At 40.2% G+C, this 20,822-nt stretch overlaps 2 protein-coding genes across 2 annotated transcripts in view; one reads left to right on the top strand and one right to left on the bottom strand.

Moving 5' to 3' along the window:
• Positions 1 to 5,866, top strand: part of LOC101345291 (zinc finger protein 14-like) — a 42,035-nt gene extending 36,169 nt beyond the window's left edge. Inside the window, exons 4-5 of the mRNA XM_023733214.1 lie at positions 3,305 to 3,455; positions 3,824 to 5,866. Coding sequence (XP_023588982.1) covers positions 3,305 to 3,455; positions 3,824 to 5,822 — 2,150 coding nt within the window. The 3' untranslated portion in view covers positions 5,823 to 5,866. The remainder of the gene's footprint in view (positions 1 to 3,304; positions 3,456 to 3,823) is intronic.
• LOC101344790 (zinc finger protein 420) overlaps positions 1 to 20,822 on the bottom strand; it is a 347,019-nt gene that overhangs the window by 236,917 nt on the left and 89,280 nt on the right. The window lies entirely within an intron of this gene.

Raw genomic sequence — 20,822 nt, 5'->3', positions numbered from 1 at the left:
TAAAGTCTATTTTGTCAGAGATTAATATTGCCACTCCTGCTCTTTTTTGAGTGTTGTTTGCTTGATATATTTTTTCCACCCTTTGAATTTTAGTTTGTTTATGTCTTTAAGTCTAAGGTGTGTCTCTTCTGGCAGCATATAGACGGATCATGCTTTTTTATCCAATCTGCCACTCTGTCTCTTTATTGGTGCAGTTAGTCCATTTACATTCAGCATAATTGTTGATAGGTATGAGTTTAGTGCTGTCATTGTGATGTCTTTTTTTGTGTTATTCACAGTTTCTTTGTTCCACTTAATTTTCTGTGTTGAATTGTTTTTATGTATTTTCTTTTCATTTTTTTCATTGTTGTTGATTTTGTGTTTGCTGAGTCTTTAGATTTTTCTAGTTGTTTGTTTTGACTTGTAGGAGTTAGTTTCCTTTGTAGTTACCTTAATATTTACCCCTATCTTTCTAAGTTTATACCAGTATTTTCTTTCTTTATATCGCCTTGACTTCCTCTCCGTATGAAAAATCTATGTCTACATTTTTTAAGTCCCTCTTTTTTGTTTTAATATTGTTATCTTTTACATATTCATATCTGTTTCCCTGTTTTCAGTGTTTTAGCTTTGATTTACTTTTGTGTCTTCCCTATCTGGGTTGATATCTGGTTGCTCTGTCCTGTGTTCTAGTCTTGGGTTGCTATCTGATGTTACTGATTTTCTAACCGGAGGACTCCGTTTAGCATTTCTCATAATTTTCATTTGCTTTTTGCAAATTCCCAAAACTTCTGTTTGTCTGCAAATGCCCTAATTTTGCCGTCATATTTGAGAGACAGTTTTGCTGGATATATAATTCTTGGCTAGCAGTTTTTCCTCTAAGGCTATATATATGTCATCACATTACCTTCTTGCCTGCATGGTTTCTGCTGAGTAGTCCGAGCTTATTCTCATTGACTCTCCTTTCTAGATGACTTTTCATTTATCCATCGCTGCTCTTAAAATTCTCTCTTTATCTTTGGTTTTGGCAAGTTTGATTATAATATGTCTTGGTGACTTTGTGTTGGGATCTCCCTTATCTGGGGTTTGATGAGCATCTTGGATAGATATCTTCTCATCTTTCACAATATCAGGGAAGCTTTCTGCCAACAAATGTTCAACAATTCTCTCTGTATTTTCTGTTATCCTCTCCGTTATTGTTCTGCAATCACTCGTAGGTTATTCCTTTCACTGTCATATAATTCTTAGGGTTTCTTCATTTTTTAAATTCTTTTATCTGCTTTTTCCTCAAATAAGTTGATGTTAAGTGCTTTATCTTCAGTTTCACTAATTCTGACTTCCATTGCCTCAGTTCTGCTCCTATGACTTTCTACTGAGTTGTCTAATTCTAAAATTTTATTGTTAATCTTTTTGATTTCTGTTTGCTGTCTCTATGGATTCTTGCAGCCTGTTAAGTTTGTCATTATACTCTTCTGTAATCTTTTTAATTTCCTCTATTGTGTGTTCTGTGTTTTGCTCAATTTCCTTCCTAATTTCTTGAAGAGTTCTCTATAAATCTTTTGTATTCTGCCTCCAGTAATTCCAAGAAATTTTCCTCCTCTGGAAAATTTCTAGATTCTTTATTTTGGGAGCTTGCTGAAGCCATCATGGATTGCCTCTTTATGTGATTGGATGTTGACTGTTGTCTCCAAGTCATCAATAGGTTATTATATTTATTTTATGTTTGCTTACTGTGTCCTAGCTTCTGGTTTTGTTTTGATATGCCCAAATAGGCTGCTCATATGAGCTAGTTTGATTATTGGCACCTTTGAAGCGCTTATGTCCTGTCACCAGGTAGTTACATCTGTAACTAGGTATGTGAGCTCAGGAGTCCACCCACTCCTCCTGTATGGGTTCAGCTCAGCTGCCCAGGTAGATAGCCACCAAATGTGTGGTGTGGGCTCTCACAGTCCTAGGCAGGCAAGGGTGATTGGTGTAGGCACAGGCTTCTGGCTGCAGCAGGGCAACACAGTCTGAGCCAGGCTGGGGGCTGACGGCTGCCCCCGAGTGTCCAGGAGGAAGGCATGTCCCTGTTCCCTAGAGCACATAGGTTTTACAGCCATACTAAGAGCACCTCATGCTGTTGGCTGTAAGGACTGGGGGCATCCCTTATTCATGGGCCTGTATCACAGATGGCTAGGTGGTGTGGGTGGAGCCACGAGTCCTCAGGCCCCTGATTTGGGTAGGTGAAGACCCTGCTTAATGGTCAGAACAGTGTTAAATGTCAAGAACCTGCCACTTCACAGCTAAAACATTTGATGTTAGGGTTCTGGTATATACCCTGTTGAACTGTGGTAACAAGGGCCTTCGCTGTTGAGATGGGCCCACACAAGTCTATGCAGGGGGAACGACACTCAAAGTCCGTGGATCCCTTACGCCTGTGCCTAGGCAAAGGAGGTGTGCCTACCCTGGGTTCCTAGCTTAGGAGAGTCAGCAGTTTATTTTTCCCGTTTGTTAATTTGTTCACTCTCTAAGGCAGGGAGAATGGCTCCGCTCGTGTTGACAGATCCTGCTTCCGGCCCAGGGGACTTGGCAATTGCTGAAGCCGGTCTAGAACCCAGTGCAGAGTAGGAAGCGGGGAGGTAAATGGGAGAGGGGTTTTTCCCTAAGGAGGGTGTATTTGATCTGTGCAGTAGGCCGTACACAATTGCTTATCTTTCACCAGATTGAGGGCTGCTTCTCACTGGTTCTCTGTAGCCATGCAGACTCTCAGCGGCTGGGTGCCTCCCAGTGCAGAAGACGCGCCTCCCGAGCACGGTTGCTTGCCCACCTCACTGCTCACCCATGAGCTGATCAGGCCTGAAGGGCTCAGGCTCTCACCAGCTCAGGTCTGGCAACTCCTTGCTGCTTCCTAACCGTCTCTTCCTCCCCCTGCCACTTAGTCCGGTTCCTCAACTCTGTCTTTGATGTTCAGGGCTCCCAGATTGCTATATTCAATGAAATCACTTCTTTTTTCAGGTCTTTGTTGTAAGAGGGTCCACCAGAAGCGTCTGACTACTCCATCATCTCAGCCCCACCCTCCCATTTCTCTTTTAACATAGCCTTTGCATACATGCATTGTTTGCATTACCTTTCTATTATGCTTTCCTAATTACATCCTATTTATGATACTGCCACTTTCAATCATCAAGAAATTATTTTTTAGTAAATTACTTACTCTTTTAACCATTGCCAAAGTCTTTGAAAATCCAAATGCCTCCGGTTCTGTGCTTACAGGTGCTTTGTTCCATAAAAGTTCCTTACCATTCTGTTTCATATTTTGAACCTTCACTTAAAATTATCGGGTTAGTTTCTCAACAGGTTGATAATGGACAAATGGTGTCCAGTGAACATTTAATAATGCGATTCATGAAGAATAATTCCCAGTACACCATGTTAGGAGAAATCTGTGAATCCCATGGCATTGAAGAGCAGCATAACAACCAGGGGAGGCATGTGAGGTGAGTATCATTCATGTGAGTTTGAGCAATATCTCAGGAGAAAGTCTTAAGGTATCATAACATTTATGTGTATATGTTTGTGTGCATAGAACTAGCTCTAAAATTCTGTGTTCACATAATTTGTGCGATACTAAATTTCCATAAATATGAATGAGATATTGAGTATTTGCAACATATTTCACTTGTATACAATTATTGGAAAGCCCCATTGTTTAGAAACACTGTGACAGTAATGGAATTGACCTCTGTGAGATGATTCAACCTGGTCAACATGAGATAGCTCAGGGCAGAAAACATACACACTGTGTACTGTGATTATGAAATGATAACAAACTTAATTCTAACAGCATGCTGCCTATTTTTCACAGAAGGCATACAATTGAGAGCCTCCAGGAAAGTAAAGAAGGGAAAGTAAAGAAAAGGAAAGAAGGTAAAAAGTGTGGAAAACCTTTCAGCAAGATTGCATATCTTACCAGGCTCAAAAGAACTCCTGCTAAAGAAAATCCTTTTGAATGCCATGAGTGTGGAAAAGCTTTCATGAATCATTCTTCATTTAAATATCACATCAGATCTCATGCTGGATATAATACCTATCAATGTAAGGAATGTGGAGTAGCCTGCGGTTGTTCCTCTCACTTAAGCACTCATGTAAAAACTCTTACTGGAAAGAAAATTTATAAATGTAAGGAATGTGGCATTACCTGTAGTTGTTCGTCATCCCTCACTACACATATAAGAACTCTTGGTAGAGAGGGGCCTTATGAATGTATGGAATTTGGGAAAGGCTTTCGTCAGTTCTCAACCCTCATTGAACATAAAAAAATTCATAGTGGAAAGCATCCTTATGAGCGTAAGGAATATGGGAATACCGTTAGTTCTTCCTCATCCCTCAGTAAATTTATAAGTACTCACAGTGAACAGAGGCCTTATAAACGTAAGGAATGTGGGAAAGCATTTCATCAGTCCTCATCCCTCAGTAATCATAAAAGAACTCACACTGGAGATAAGCCTTATGAATGTAAAGAATGTGGGAAAGGATTTAGTACGTCCTCAGAGCTGACTGGCCATGTAAGAACTCACAGTGGAGAGCACCGTTATGAATGTAAGGAATGTGGAAAAGCTTTTAGTTGTGCCTTATCCTTCACTAGACATGTAAGAACTCATAGTGAAGGGCAACCTTATAAAGAATATGGGAAAGCATTTAGTCAATCCTCATCCCTCAGTAATCCTACAAGAAGTCACATTGGAGAGAAGACTTATGAATGTAAGGAATGTGGGAAAGCATTTAGTAAGTCCTCAAAGCTGACTATACATATAAGAACTCACAGTGGAGAGCGACCTTATGAATGTAAGGAATGTGGGAAAGCCTTTAGTTGTGCCTCATCCCTCATTACACATGTAAGAACTCACAGTGGAGAGAGGCCTTATAAATGTAAGGAATGTGGGAAAGCCTTTAGTCAGTCCTCATCCCTCAGTAGTCATAAAAGAATTCACACTGGAGAGAGGCCTTATGAATGTAAGGAATGTGAGAAAGCCTTTAGTTGTGCATCATCCCTCACTAAACATATAAGAAGTCACAGTGGAGAGAGGCCTTACGAATGTAAGGAATGTGGGAAAGCCTTTAACCGGTCCTCCCACCTCACTACACATATAAGAACTCACAGTGGAGAGAGGCCTTATGAATGTAAGGAATGTGGAAAAGCCTTTAGGCAGTCCTCACACCTGATCAATCATATAAGAACTCACAGTGGAGAGCGGCCTTATGAATGTAAGGAGTGTGGAAAAGCCTTTAGTAAGTTCTCTTCCCTAAGTAAACACAAAAGAATTCACAGTGGAGAGCGGCCTTATGAATGTAAGGAATGTGGGAAATCTTTTCGTGATGTCTCAAGCCTGACTATACATAGAAGAAACCATAGTGGAGAGTTTCCTTATAAATGTAAGGAATGTGGTAAAGTCTTTAGTTGGTCCTCTTCCCTCACTACACATATAAGAACTCACAGTGGAGAGAGGCCTTATAAATGTAAGGAATGTGGAAAAGCCTTTAACCAGTCCTCACACCTAATCAACCATATAAGAACTCACAGTGGAGAGCGGCCTTATGAATGTAAGGAATGTGGGAAGGCATTTAGTAAGTTCTCATCACTCAGTAAACATAAAAGAACTCACAGCGGAGAGCGGCCTTATCAATGTAAAGAGTGTGCAAAGTCTTTTCGTGATTTCTCAAGCCTCACTACACATATAAGAACCCATAATGGAGAGATTCCTTATAAATGTAAGGAATGTGGGAAACAATTTAGTTGGTTCAAATCCCTCAGGAAACATATAAGAACTCACAGTGGACAGAGTCCTTACCAGTGTAAGCAATGAGATAAAGTGTTGTTCTCAGCCTTTTGAAGACGTAAGAAAGTACACTGGAGAGACAATACAATGAAGGTACACTGGAGAGAAACAATATAATGTTGGAAAGCTCTCAGTCATCCCTCATCTTTTCAAACGTGAAAGAGGACACATGGGAGAGAAACCATGTAAGTGTAAGGAATGTAATGTGAGAAAGTTTTTACTTCCCCCTCTACTCTGCCCCCCCCCCCGTACTTTCTAAGATGTGAAGATTCAAGCCTGTTGGACATGTGAGAAGTCACACTTTAGGGAAATCGTAAATGTAAGGAACATGGAAATATTTACAAGTCATTTGGTATTCTTAGTCAACGTGAGACACGTTACACTGTAGAGAGATCTTATGAATGTAAAAGAAGGGAAGCCTTCAGTGTCCATCCTTTCTTAGAATCTCTGTTGTACCTCAGACACTAGAGAGACTGTGACTGTAATCAAAGTATCCTTTCAGTTGTAGCACATGATTTTGGATAAGTACCAAAATGCTATTTGGGTTTCATTATGTAAAAATTGCCTTTCTTACAAAATCTCATCAACCTTTGATAAACTGTGTGGTTTTGTTATCAACTATGTTTTTAAAGTTTTTGTATTTTTTCCACATTATAAAGCAGTATGTTCTTATTGTAGAAAAAAATGAATTTTAACATAAAATTATAAGGAAAACCAAAAATCACTCAGATTTCTACTACTCTTATTGGGTATTTCCTTTTAGCCTTGTGTACAAAGCAGTGTTTTCTTAAAGAATGGATTAGTGTGTGCAGTGTTGTACCAAACTTTTTTTCCATAGCTTTTCATATTCATCCTCCACAACTGTTATGATCCCTAGATTGCTAATGCATAAACTGCACAGAAAATTTTAACCCACATCCCACCATTTCACAAAAACATCCCTCTCAAATGGTGCTGTGAGAAGTAGGATTTTTGTTGAAGGAGGGCTCACATTAGGGATAAGCAGAGATAGTGTTCCTGCACAGACCCACAACCTGACCTAGATGCAATGGAGCTTTTGTCCAGCCCAGGCACAGGACCTGTATTTTGAAACATTCCTGCTTTTGGTAATTTTATGGTTCAAAGAATGTACTGAGTCAGGAATTGAGGCTGCAGTGGCTGGACTGGTCTGCACTGGTGGCTGCTGCTCCACTTGGGGTACACACCTGCTACAGGGCCTGGAGGTTTATACAGAGCTCCTCTGTCCCATAGTAAACTGGAACGGAAACGTGGACTGCAAGAGAAATCATAGCAACTGCTCTTTTCCCCAACCCACCCTCCGCATCTGTTTCCGGCCACAGCCCTACATTCCGAGTTGGGTTTCCACTGACGGCCTTGGCCCAAAGAGGAAAACAGTATTTCTCATTTCCGAGCTGGAAGCAGCAGCTGTTGCCACCAGCCTCCTGAAACTCCAGGCCTGCCCTGTGCACTGTTACCAAGGCTGCATCCGGAAGTGAACATGCGTGTCTGAATGAGTGCCTCTGCTAGTCGGCCATCTAACTCGGGTTCCCACCCACCTTTGAGGTAAGTTTTCACCTCTGTCCACATCATGCCCTCCCTGCCCAGTTTGTACCTAACAGGGTTTAATTGTTCTCCCTCCATCCATCACACACTGGATCTGGGTTAACTAGTTCCTGATAAGGGACCCAGTGTAGCAGCTCAAGGCCACTTCACTGCTCCCTCTCCATTCCAACATGCATGGTAAGTGGCAAAGATGTCCTTAAATGAACCTCATACATCGCACCCTGAAAAACACACCCCCTAGATGCCATGACACTGCACCCCCACTGCACCCCACACGTTAATTAGTTCCTGGAATTGCCCACCTATTCTCAGAAGCTTCATGAATTATGCATAACTTCTCTATCCAGAAACTTATGTCCCTGAAATCCCCAACCTCAGGGAGCTTGATTTGAGACTTAGTCTCTGAGTTCTTTGACCAGCTTGCAATAACGTCTCCTTTCTCTATCTCAAAGGCATGATGTCTCTCAACTGACTTGAGGGGTCTCACTGGGTAGGACCCACGCTCATCAGGTTAAAGGTACAGTCATTTGGGAGCAGAAGCACCTGAAGGGAGTGGTACACGTCAAAGGGCACAGTCCTAGCATGAGAGCATAGTCTTGGCTGCTCTTCCTCCCATGAAAGCTCTCCATTGATGGACTTTCCTTTGAGAGCCCACTGCCACTCAGCCTAGCCATTCAGAGCCAGCAGGGTAGGAGGACCACCCAGAGCAGATAAAACTGGCTATAATAATTCTGACAATCAGTATATGACCTTTTTAAAATGAATAAATAAAAGGGATGTTTACCCTGTAATATGCCGATTGTTGTTAATTTCCATGGAGTCAGCTCCAGCTTATGGGGGCTTTACTATAACAAACAGGAAAAAACATGCGGTTCTGTGCCGTCTTCATGATCCTTGATATGTTTGAGTCTTGTGATTCATCAGGTTTTCATTGGCTAAGAATTAAATTACCAGGCATTTCTTCCTTGTCAGTCTGGAAGGGCTATTGAAACCGGTCCACCATGATGACCCTGCTGGTGTTTGAAATACCAGTGGCATAGCTTCTAGCATCATACCAACAAGCCACCACAGTATGGTACACAGACAGGTGGTGTAATAAGCCCATACATCTAGTAAATACAGGAGGTAAATTTAATAAAGATGGTCAGTCACTATATAGATATGTACATGATCTTAGGGGAGTAAATAAATTAGTTGTCCCATTAACCCCTGTACTTCCTTACCCTGCAATTCTGCTTCTGACTTTGTTACCGCCATTTGCCATTTTCTCCTCTATTTGCTCTGTTTTGCTTTTTCTTTCCTTTTGTCCTGCTAGCTGATGAGCCTAAAATCTTGTTTATATTTGATTAAGGAGTCCAGATTTATGGTGAAGGATTCCTCAAGGGTTTTCAGAACTCCTCCTATTTTCTTCGGTTATTTAAAGGAAAACCTAGAGAAATTTGTCTCACCAGATTGACGTTGAATTATTAGATATGTAAATCAGTGCTGGTAGCCTCAGAAACTAAAGAGCAATGTAAAACTCATTGGCTTTATTACAAGTTCTTGATCCATAGGGCCATAGGGCCTTATTCAACAAATTGCAATATTGTCAAATTTATGTAAAATATTCAGGGTATCTGTTATCAACTGAAGGTTGCAAAATGTTACAATCTAGGAGTCAGCCCATTTTGCAGATTAAATGGGCCTATTCTTTTTCATAGTGTAGATTTGATCATACTTGTTGATGGCTCATGTACTTGAGTTAAAAGTGGCCCGCTTAAGTCTTCCTATTCTGTGGTTACATGAAATTTTGTAAACGTGTCTGGAATTAAGTCTTCAAGAGCAGACAAGTTACTAGCAGTTACTGCAGCAGCAATTTGTGGTTCTGGACTTAAAGGGAATATACATATACTGATAGTAAATATGTGTTTGGTGTCTATCATGCAACAGGGCAATTTTGGAAAAACATAAGGTATTCTTGACTCCTAAAATATCTCCTGGAATATTGATAGATGTTTTGCTAGAGGTTTTACAACTACCTACTCAGATATGAGTAATTCACTATAGAGTTCACACGGGGCAGAATCATAAAATTACTAAAAACAATTATATTGCTGACAGAGCTGCAAAGGCCACTGTTAAGCTATGGCAAACTCCAAACTTAGAAGCCCCACTTTCAATACAAGAAACTTCGTTCATTTCTAAAAGTGCTTCATGAAAAGAAATGGACAATTTGATTTTAAAGACAAATTCTACTGAAATATGGGAGTTATGTAACAAAATAATTCCTGTATTGCAATCCATATTTGCTTGGTTAGTGTTATTATGTCATCAACAAAATCATTTACAAAAGAGGAATTTTAAAGGCAGTAGATTCTTACTTGGTTCCTGGGTGGCATAAACGGTTTACTCGTGGCTACTACTCCAAAGGTTTGGGGTTCAAACCCACCCAGTGGTGCCACAGAAGAAAGTCCTGGCAATCTCCTATAAAGGTGACAACCAAGAAAATACAATGGAGCTCATTTCTATTCTGTAACACATGGGGTTGCCATGAGTCAGAATTAATGGTAGCAGGTTTGAGTTTTGGGTTAGGCTGTTACTACACCTAACAGAAAGATGAAAATTATTCAAAACATATTAAAAAGATGTGCTATTTTTCAATAGATTTCTTTACATGTTACTCCCAATGTAAGTGCAGGAAGTTTACCTCAACTATCTCTGCCAGGAAGCTGGTAGCAGTTAGATTTCATAGAATTAATGCTGGAAGAAGGTAGGAGATTTTGCATAGTTATGTGTATGATGTCTTAAGGGTCTAAAGTCTTTCTCTCTTCCAAAGCTGATGCTCAGGCAGTGGTAAAGGCTCTCTCTTTTTTTAATTGTGGTGAAAATATACACACCAAACTTTTGCCAACACTTCTACCTGTACAATTCAATGACATTGATTACGTTTTTCAGTTTATGCTGCCATTATCACTATAGTATCCCAAAATATTCCACCACCATTAACATAAACTCAGTGCACCCAAACAAAACTTCCTCCTTTCTCCCTCCCAACCCTAGTAACCATTAATAATCTTTGGTTTCTGATATTTGCTTATTTCATATACGTGAGATCATATAGTATTTGTCCTTTTGCAACTGACTTATTTCACTCAGCATGTTTTCAAGGTTCATCCATGTGGCGTGCATCAGAAATTCATTTCTCTTTATGGTTGCATAACATTACGTGTATATACCACATTTTATTTATCCATTCATCTGTTGATGGACATTCTGGTTGTTTCTACCTATTAGCTATTGTGAAAGTGCTGCAATGAACAAGTAAAAGCTCTCTTAATGCACATAATACCAATTTTGGGGTTACCAGAACATCTTGAATCAGAAGAGGAAGTCGTTTTATTTCTTCTATTGTAAAGGAATTATGCAGGTGTTGGCAGATTCCTATAAGCTGTACCCTAATGTCCTCAGTCCTTCAGAGAAGTAGACCAGATGAATGAGATTTTAAAACACTTATTGGCTAATATTCAGCAATCTACTGGGTTAAAATGGCCTAGAGTTTTACCACTACCATTGTTAAAATTTAAGAGTGACCCCTAAAGGAACAGCATCTCTTTTTGAATTTATGTCTGACAGGCCAATGAACATGGGGCTGAAACTTTGCTCTGTGTCCAGTGTAACTGAATCCTCTTATAATCATATCAATACTTAATAGGGCTTCCCTCTTCCCTAGAAACCCTGAGACTTAAAGTATCCTCACTCCATTCAAGTCATTAATACACAGTGGCAACAACATGCATGGTGGATTCAACAACACTGGCCCACAAGACGGGCTATAGAGGAGATAGGCGGTAGTCTAGGCATCGTGGGACAGTCTGAATTTTAATGAGGAGGTTCAGTCAGAGGAAAAAGAACTACTAACTAGAATTAGAACGAATTCTTTTCCAGGAGGAAGGCAATGGATGGAAGTCAGCCTGGAAGGATGATCAGCCTTTACAGCTGCTTGAGCTTCAGGCAGTCTCAATAAATAATGCTGAATAATACTCAGCACTGGGAAAAGGATTGTACCCAGAACCAGCAGGGCCTGTTGACTAATACAGATGGAGGCTTCTGTTAGGTAGCATATCCCACCTTCATTGGTGATTGCTGGTAAGAATCAGTATGAACCTAATCCTCCAGATGTGGAGATTGATTCTGTCCTCACCTTCCCACGTCTCCATTCTTATTGGCTCCACATGATGCTGGCGTGTTCCTGTGAACACTGGATGTAATTTCTCTGGCTTTTGGTGTTCATTATTAAAGTTTGATAAATTATATTCAAGTGAAAATAGAAAGTTTTCAGTTTATTAGGGAGCTTATGTATATAATGAGATACAAGAATAAATAGATGAATAGAAATACAAATTTACCACAAATAAAAGCTCTACTGAGCTCTCTTATTGGGTCATTTCTACTTCACCTCATTTTCAGAGCCCTGAAAATCCCCCAGAGCTTTAAAATGTAGGTATTTTCAATAAGAAAGACGATGCAGGCATATTTATGTTAGTAGCAGAAGTTGGAGTGGAATTTTCCATACACAAGATGAGTTTTGACAGGTGGGATTTTCTCCCAGGTATTTATTTTTAATTTCTTATTTAAAGAAAGTCTGTAGTTACAGTAGAACAAGCACCCATAAACCCTTGACCTACATTCACCAATTGTAAAGATTTTGCTTCATTTGTCAATATATATATCCATTAATACAATGAAACATAATAGTTAATTGCAGACTTTAACTGTACCCTTTAATCTTGAACATGCACCTCCTACAAAAGGACAATCTCCTATAAAACAACAAATCTTCATTGTCTCACCCAAGAAAATAATTCTCTGGTTGTCCAAAGGTATCTATTATAGTTGTAAAGTTTTTGAACCTACCATGCAAACAAGATTTGCGTGTTGCCTTTTTCTTTTTAGATCTCTTCAATCTGTTATACATAGAACATTTGCCAGCATTTTATAAAAGTGAGCTGTATTGCAAAATATTCAACTTTGTGAAAGTTGTTTTCTCGTGATTGTCTTTACATTGTCTCCTGTATTCCATGTGAAGTGGATATTTGGTATAGAGCAGTTCTGTCTCATAAAAATATAAGGCAACTCACAGATGTAATTTTAAATATTTTAGTAATATTAGAGTGTTAAATTTAAATTAATTTTTAATGGAAAATCTTATTGAACCCAATATATCCAGTGAACAGAAATATAAAAAGTGTTGACTAAATGAAGAAAGCAATTGATATATATTTATGGGACATTTTATATTTCCTTTGCTTTGCTCTAAGTCTTCCAGAACATGCAAACAGCACATCTCAATGTGGATACAAAATTTTCATTGGAAATTCTTGTTTGGTGTTTAGATTTCATTCCAATCAAGAATTTCCAATGAAAATTTTGTATCCACATTGAGATGTGCTGTTTCATGTTCTGGATGACTTAGAATAAAGGGAAGGAAATATAAAATGTGCGATAAATAAATTTACATTGACTGCTTTATTCATGAATTTAGTATTTAGATTTAGTCCTCCACATGTCTGTCAGTTTGTCATGCTGTGATGGCTTGCATGTTGCTGTGATGCTGGAAGCTATGCCAACGGTATTCAGATACCAAGAGGGTCACCCAAGGCAGACAGATTTAAGCTGAGCTTCCAGATTAAGATAGAGTAGGAAGAAGGACCCAGCAGTCTACTTCTGAAAAGGATTAGCCAGTGAAAACCTCATGAATAGCAGCAGAACACTGTCTGATACAGTGCTGGAAGATGAGCCCCCCAGGTTGGAAGGCACTCAAAAGATGACTGGGGAAGAGCTGCCTCCTCAAAATAGAGGTGACCTTAATGACGTGTATGGAGTCAAGCTTTCCAGACTTTCAATTGCTGATGTGGCACGACTCAAAATGAGAAGAAACAGCTGCAAATATCCACTAATAATCGGAACATGGAATGTACGAAGTATCAATCTAGGAAAATTGGAAATCATCAAAAATGAAATGCAACACATAAACATGAATATCCTAGGCATTAGTGAGCTGAAATGGACTGGTATTGGCCATTATGAATTGGACAATCATATGGTCTACTATGCCGGGCATGACAACTTGAAGAGGAATGGTGTTGCATTCATCGTCAGAACATTTCAAGATCTATCCTGAAGTACAATGCTGTCAGTGATAGGATAATATCCATATGCCTACAAGGAAGACCAGTTAATACGACTATTATTCAAATTCACACACCAACCACTAAGGCCAAAGATGAAGAAATTGAAGATTTTTACCAACTTTTGCAGTCTGAAATTGATCGAACATGCAATCAGGATGCATTGATAATTACTGGTGATTAGAATGTGAAAGTTGGAAACAAAGGAGGATCAGTAGTTGGAAAATATGGCCTTGGTGACAGAAACAATGCCAGAGATCGCATGATAGAAGTTTGCAAGACCAACGACTTCTTCATTGCAAATACTATTTTTCAACAACATAAACGGTGACTATACACATGAACCTCGCCAGGTGGAATACACAGGAATCAAATCGACTACATCTGTGGAAAGAGACGATGGAAAAGCTCAATATCATCAGTCAGAACAAGGCCAGGAGCCAACTGCAGAACAGACCATCAATTGCTCATATGGAAGTTTAAGTTGAAAGTGAAGAAAATTAGAAGAAGTCCACAAGAGCCAAAGTAAGACCTTGAGTGTATCCCACCTGAATTTACAGACCATCTCAAGGGTTGATTTGATGGGTTGAACACTAATGACAGAGGACCAAACGAGTTGTGGAATGACATCAAGGACATCATACATGAAGAAAGCAAGAGGTTGTTAAAAAGACAGGAAAGGAAAGACCAAAATGGATGTCAGAAGAGACTCTGAAACTTGCTCTTGAACGTCGAGTATCTAAAGCAAAAGGAAGAAATGATGCAGTAAAAGAACTGAACAGAAGATTTCAAAGGGCGGCTTGAGAAGACAAAGTATTATAAAGACATGTGCAAAGAGCTGGAGATAGAAAACCAAAAAGGAAGAACACGCTTGGCAGTTCTCAAGCTGAAAGAACTGCAGAAAAAATTCAAGCCTGAAGTTCCAATAGTGAAGGATTCTATGGGGGAAAATATTAAACAATGCAGGAAGCATAAAAAGATGGAAGGAATACACAGAGTCATTATAGCTAAAAAAACTGGACGACTTGCAAACATTTCAAGAGGTAGCATATCATCAGGAACTGATGGTACTGAAGGAAGAAGTTCAAGCTGCACTGAAGGCATTAGTGAAAAACAAGGTTCCAGGAATTGACAGAATATCGATTGAGATGTTTCAACAAAAGGATGCAGTACTGGAAGTGCTCACTCGTCTATGCCAAGAAATTTGGAAGACAGCTACGTGGCCAACCAACTGAAAGAGATCCATATTTATGCCAATTCCCAAGAAAGGTGATCCAACCGAATGCGGAAATTATCGAACAATATCATTAACATCACACGCAAGTAAAATTTTGCTGAAGATCGTTCAAAAGCAGCTGCAGCAGTATATCGACAGGGAACTGCCAGAAATTCAGGCTGATTCAGAAGACAACGTGGAGCCAGGGATATCATTGCTGATGTCAGATGTATTCTTGCTGAAAGCAGAGAATACCAGAAAAATGTTTACCTGTGTTTTACTGACTATGCAAAGGCATTCGACTGTGTGGATCATAACAAATTATGGATAACATTGTGAAGAATAGGAATTCCAGAACACTTAATTGTGCTCATAAGGAACCTGTACATAGATCAAGAGGCACTTGTTCAGACATATCAAGGGGATACTTCGTGGTTTAAAGTCAGGAAAGGTGTGCATCAGGGTTGTATCCTTTCACTGTACCTATTCAATCTGTATGCTGAGCAAATAATTCCAGAAGCTGGACTATATGAAGAACAGGGCATCAGGATTGGATGAAGACTCATTAACAACCTGCATTATACAGATGACACAACCTTGCTTGCCGAAAGTGAAGAGGACTTGAAGCACTTACTGATGAAGATAAAAGACCACAGCCTTCAGTATGGATTACACCTCAACATAAAGAAAACAAAAATCCTCACAACTGGACCAGTAAGAAACATCATGATAAACTGAGAAGAGATTGAAGTTGTCAAGGATTTCATTTTACTTGGATCCATAATCAACACCCATGGAAGCAGCAGCCAAAAAATCAAAAGACGCATTGCATTGGGCAAATCTGCTGCAAAAGACCTCTTTAAAGTGTTGAAAAGGAAAGACGTCACCTTGAAGACTGACTAGGTGTGCCTGACTCAAGCCATGGTATTTTCAATCGCATCACATGTATGTGAAAGCTGGACCTTGAATAAGGAAGACCAAAGAAGAATTGATACCTTTGAATTGTGGTGTTGGTGAAGAATATTGACTATACCATGGACTGCCAAAAGAACTAACAAATCTGTCTTGGAAGAAGTACAACCAGAATGCTCCTCAGAAGCAAGGATGGCGAGACTACGTCTTACATATTTTGGACACGTTGTCAGGAAGGATCAGTCCCTGGAGAAGGACATCATGCTGGTCAAGTAGAAGTCAGTGAAAAAGAGGGAGACCCTCAATGAGATGGACTGACACAGTGGCTGCAACAATGGGCTCAAGTATAACAACGATTGTGAGGATGGCACAGGACTAGGCAGTGTTTTGTTCTGTCGTACATAGCATCGCTATGAGTCGGAACAGATTAGTTGGCACCTAACGACAACATCCATTCTACAGCCCATGGCTCAAGGAGTAATTATGACTTCCAAGTCTTATTATTTAAGAAATACATTTTGTAAGGCTATAGCTGCCATAGATAGTGATTCCTCTGATGGATCTGGACAAAGTAAATTGAAAACCTTCTGGAAAGGATTCATCATTCTAGATGATGTTAAGAACATTCGTGATTCATAGGAGGAGGTTAAAATATCAATATTAACAGGAGTTTGGAAGAAGTAGATTCCAACCCTCATGGATGATTTTGAGGGGTTCAAGACTTCAGTGGGGGAAGTAACTGAAGATGTGATGGAAATAGCAAGAGAACTAGAGTTAGAAGTGGAGCCTGAAGATTTGACTAAATTGCTGCAATCTCATGGTAAAAGTTTAACGGATGAGGAGTTGCTTCTTATGGATGAGCAAAGAATGTGGTTTCTTGAGATGGAATCTACTGGTGAAGATGCTGTGAATATTGTTGAAATGACAACAAAGGATTTAGACTATTACATAAACTTAAATAGATAAAGCAGCGGCAGAGTTTGGGAGGATTAACTCCAATTTTGAAAGTTCTCCTGTGGCTAAAATGCTATCAAACAGCGTCACATACTACAGAGAAATCTTCCGTGAAAGGAAGAGTCAATCGATGCAGCAAACTTTGTTGTTTTATTTTAAGAAATTGCCACAACCACCCCAACCTTCAGCAACTACCACCCTGATCAGTCACCAGCCATCAACATCTAGGCAAGGTCCTCCACCAGCAAAAGATTATGACTCGCTGAAGGCTCAGATGATGGTTAGGATTTTTTAGTAATATTTTCTCTCTTTATTGTAGTGCTTTAAGTGAAAGTTTATAATTCAAGTTAGTCTGTCATATAAAAATTTATACATACATTGTTTTGTGACCCTACTTGCTCTGCCTGTACCATGACAGCACACTCTTCTTTTCCACCCCGGATTTCCCATGTCCATTCAACCAGCTCCTGACCCTCTCTGCCTTTTCATCTCACCTGCTCTTTTAATCTCATGTATCTACTTGAGCTAAGAAGCACACTCTTCACAAGTATCATTTTATGTCCCATAGTCCAGTCTAATCGTTCTCTGAAGAGTTGGCCTCAGGAATGGTTTTAGTTTTGGGCTAACAGAGAGCCCGGTGGCCGTGTCTTCCAGGGTCCCTCCAGTCTCAAACCATTAAGTCTGGTCTTTTTTACTAGAATTTGAGTTCTGTACCCCACTTTTCTCCTGCTCCGTCAGGGCCTCTCTGTTGTGTTCCCTGTCAGGTGGTCATTGTGGTAGCCGGGAACCATATAATTCTTCTGGTCTCAAGCTGATGAAGTCTCTGTTTTACATGACCCTTTCTGTCTCTTGGGCTAATACTTTCCTTATGTCTTTGGTGTTCTTCATTCTCCTTTACTCCAGGTGGGTTGGAACCAATTGATGCATCTTAGATGGCTGCTCGCTAGCTTTTAAGACCCCAAATGCCATTCACCAAACTGGGATGCAGAACAATTTCTTTAAAAACTGTTATGCCAGTTGACCTAGATGTCCCCTGAAAGCATGGTCCCCAGACCCCTGCCCCTGCTACTCTGTCCCTTGACATGTTTGGTTGTATTCAGGAAATTTCTTAGCTTTGGTTTAGTCCGGTTGTGCTGACTTCCCCTGTAGTGTGTGTTGTCCTTCCCTTCACCTAAGATAATTCTTGTCTACTTTCTAGTTAGTGAATACCCCTCTCTCTCCCTCCCCACCCTCGTAACCATCAAAGAACGTTGTCTTCTGTGTTTAAACCTTTTCATGGGTTTTTATAATAGTGGTCTTATACGCTCTTTGTCCTTTTGTGACTAACCAAGTTCACTGAGCATACCTTCCAGATTCATCCATGTTATGTTTCATGGATTCATGCTTGTTCTTTATCATTGTGTAGTATTCCATTGTGTGAATATACCATAATTTGTTTATCCATTCGTCTGTTGATGGGCACCTGTGTTGTTTCCATCTTTTTGCTATTGTGAACAATGCTGCAGTGAACGTGGATGTGCATATATCTATTCGTGTGACGGCTCTTAATTCTCTAGGGTATATTCCAAGGAGTGGAATATATGCTGGATCATATGATACTTCTATTGCTTGCCTTTTAAGGAAGTGCCAAATCAATTTCCAAATTGGTTGTACCATTTTACATTCCCACCAACAGTGTATAAGTGTTCCAGTCTCTCCAAAACCTCTCCAGCATTTATATTTTGTGTTTTTTTTTTTTTTATTAATGTTAGCCTTATTGGGTTGAGATGGTATCTCATTGTAGTTTTGATTTGCATTTCTCTAATAGCTAATGAGCATGAGCATTTTCTCATGTGTCTGTTAGCCACCTGAATGTCTTCTTTGGAGAAGTGCCTGTTCATATCCTTTGCCTATTTTTTAATTGTGTTGTTTGTCCTTTTGTTGTTGAAGTTTTGCAGTATCTTGTAGACTTCAGAGATTAGATGCTGATCGGATTTGTCATAGCCAAAAAATTTTTCCCAGTCTGGAGGTTGTCTTTTGACTCTTTTGGTGAGGTCTTTTGATGAGCATAAGTGTTTGATTTTTAGGAGCTCCCAGTTATCTACTTTCTCTTCTGGTGTTTCTGCATTATTACTTATGGTTCGTATTCTGTTTAAGCCATGTATTAGCACTCCTAGCATTGTCCCTATTTTTGCTTCCATGATCTTTATCATTGTCTTAGTCATCTAGTTCTGCTCTAACAGAAATACCACAAGTGGATCACTTTAACAAAGAAAGTTTATTCTCTCACAGTCCAGCAGGTTGCAAGTCCAAATTCAGGGAGTCACCTCCAAGGGAACGCATTCTGTGTCAGCTCTGGAGGAAGGTCCGTGTCATCAATCTTACCTTGGTCTGGGAGCTTCTCTGTGCAGGAACCTCAGGCCCAAAGGACGCACTCTGCTCCTGGCACTGTTTCTTGGTGGTATGAGGGTCCTATGTGTCTCTGCTTGCTTCTCTCTTTTATATCTCAAAAGAGATTGGCTTAAGACACTATCCAATCTTGTAGACATCATCAGTATAACCTCATCATAGTGATAGGGTTTACAACACATAAGGAAATCACATCAGATTACACACTCATAAAATACTGGGAATCATGATCCAGCAAAGTTGACAGATATTTTTGGGGGACACAATTCAATCCATGACACTCCACCCTTTGGTCCCCAAAAATTCATGTCCTTGCAACATGCAAAACATATTCATCTCGTCATATCACAGTAAAAGCCTAAACTCCAAGTCCAAAATCCAAAAATTCCTCTTCATCTCTGAAATCTAGAATACAAGTTATCTGCTTCCAAAGGTACAATGGTAGAAAGGCACAAGCTAGACATTTCCATTACAAATGGGATAAATTGAAGGAAAAGAAGGCATAACAGGCACCAAGCAAGTTAGCAGAACATATTACATTAGCCCTCAAGACTGTGCAAATAATCTTCCGTTCTCTGAGACTGTTCACACAATAGCCCTGTCCTCCAGACTCTTATTGGCCACAGTATCCAGATTCTGAGTGGAGGCCCCTCAGCCCTGGGATTCAGCTCCGCCTTCCAGGCCCACTGGGACGGCAACTCTGTTCCCTTGGCTTTAGGCGCACCATTCTCCTAGTCCATTGGAGTGTCAGCTCCACCCTTAGAAACACCTCTGGTGTTTGAAACCCCAGAGGTCGTGGCCATACCTTTTGAGACTGAAGCAGCTTGGCTTTTTGTGTTCCTTGTCTCTTCAGCTTCTGCTTCCTGTGGTCTATCAGCCCTCGGACCTCACGCCTGCATCTGACCTGCTGGGGCAAGTGTTCCAAAGCTCTATAGCTCCACCAACTAATTGCCTGAAGGAACCTCACTCCACCAGGAAGCCTGCACGCATATACTCAGCTCTCTTGCTCCTTGGGTGGGCTCCAGCACCACCTTGCAGTGTTCTGGTTCTCTTACTGCAGGTTCTCTGCTGCTACTGGTCCTCTGCTGCTGCTGCTCCTCTATCCATTCACAGTTTAAAAACTGCTTCCACATTTTAGGTATCTGTTAGAGAAGCATCCCACTCCCAGTGCCAAATTCTGTCTTAGTCATGTAGTGCTGATGTAACAGAAATACCACAAGTGGGTGGCTTTAACAAAGAGAATTTTATTCTCTAACAGTCCAGAAGGCTACAAGTCCAAATTCAGGGCATCAGCTCCAAGGGAATGCTTTCTTGTCGGCTCTGGATGAAGATCCGTGTCATCAGTCTTCCCTTGGTCTGGGAGCTTCTCTGCACCGTAACCTCAGGTCCAAAGGATGCACTCTGTTCCAGGCACTGCCTTCTTGGTGGTATGAGGTTCCCGTGTGTCTCTGCTCCCTTCTCTCTTCTATATCTCAAAAGAGATTGGCTTAAGACACTATCCAATCTTGTACACATCATCAGTATAACCTCATCATAGTGATAGAGTTACAACACATAAGGAAATCACATCAGATTACACTCTCCTACAATACTGGGAATCATGACCCAGCCAAGTTGATAGATATTTTTGGGGGACACAATTCAGTCCATGACAATCATTTTCGATTTAGGTCTTTGATCCATTTTGAGTTATTTTTTGTGCATGGTGTGAGGTATGGGTCTTATTTCAGTTTTTTACAGATGGATATCCCATTATACCAGCACCATTTGTTAAAGAGACTGTCTGTTCCCCAATGAATGGACCTTGGGCCTTTGTCAAATATCAGC

The sequence above is a fragment of the Trichechus manatus genome, unplaced genomic scaffold (genome assembly GCF_000243295.1).
Source record: "Trichechus manatus latirostris isolate Lorelei unplaced genomic scaffold, TriManLat1.0 scaffold00057, whole genome shotgun sequence".
Classification (NCBI taxonomy): Eukaryota; Metazoa; Chordata; class Mammalia; order Sirenia; family Trichechidae; genus Trichechus; species Trichechus manatus.
The sequence above is the reverse complement of the archived record's forward strand: the minus strand, read 5'-3'. Positions and strand labels throughout refer to the sequence as shown.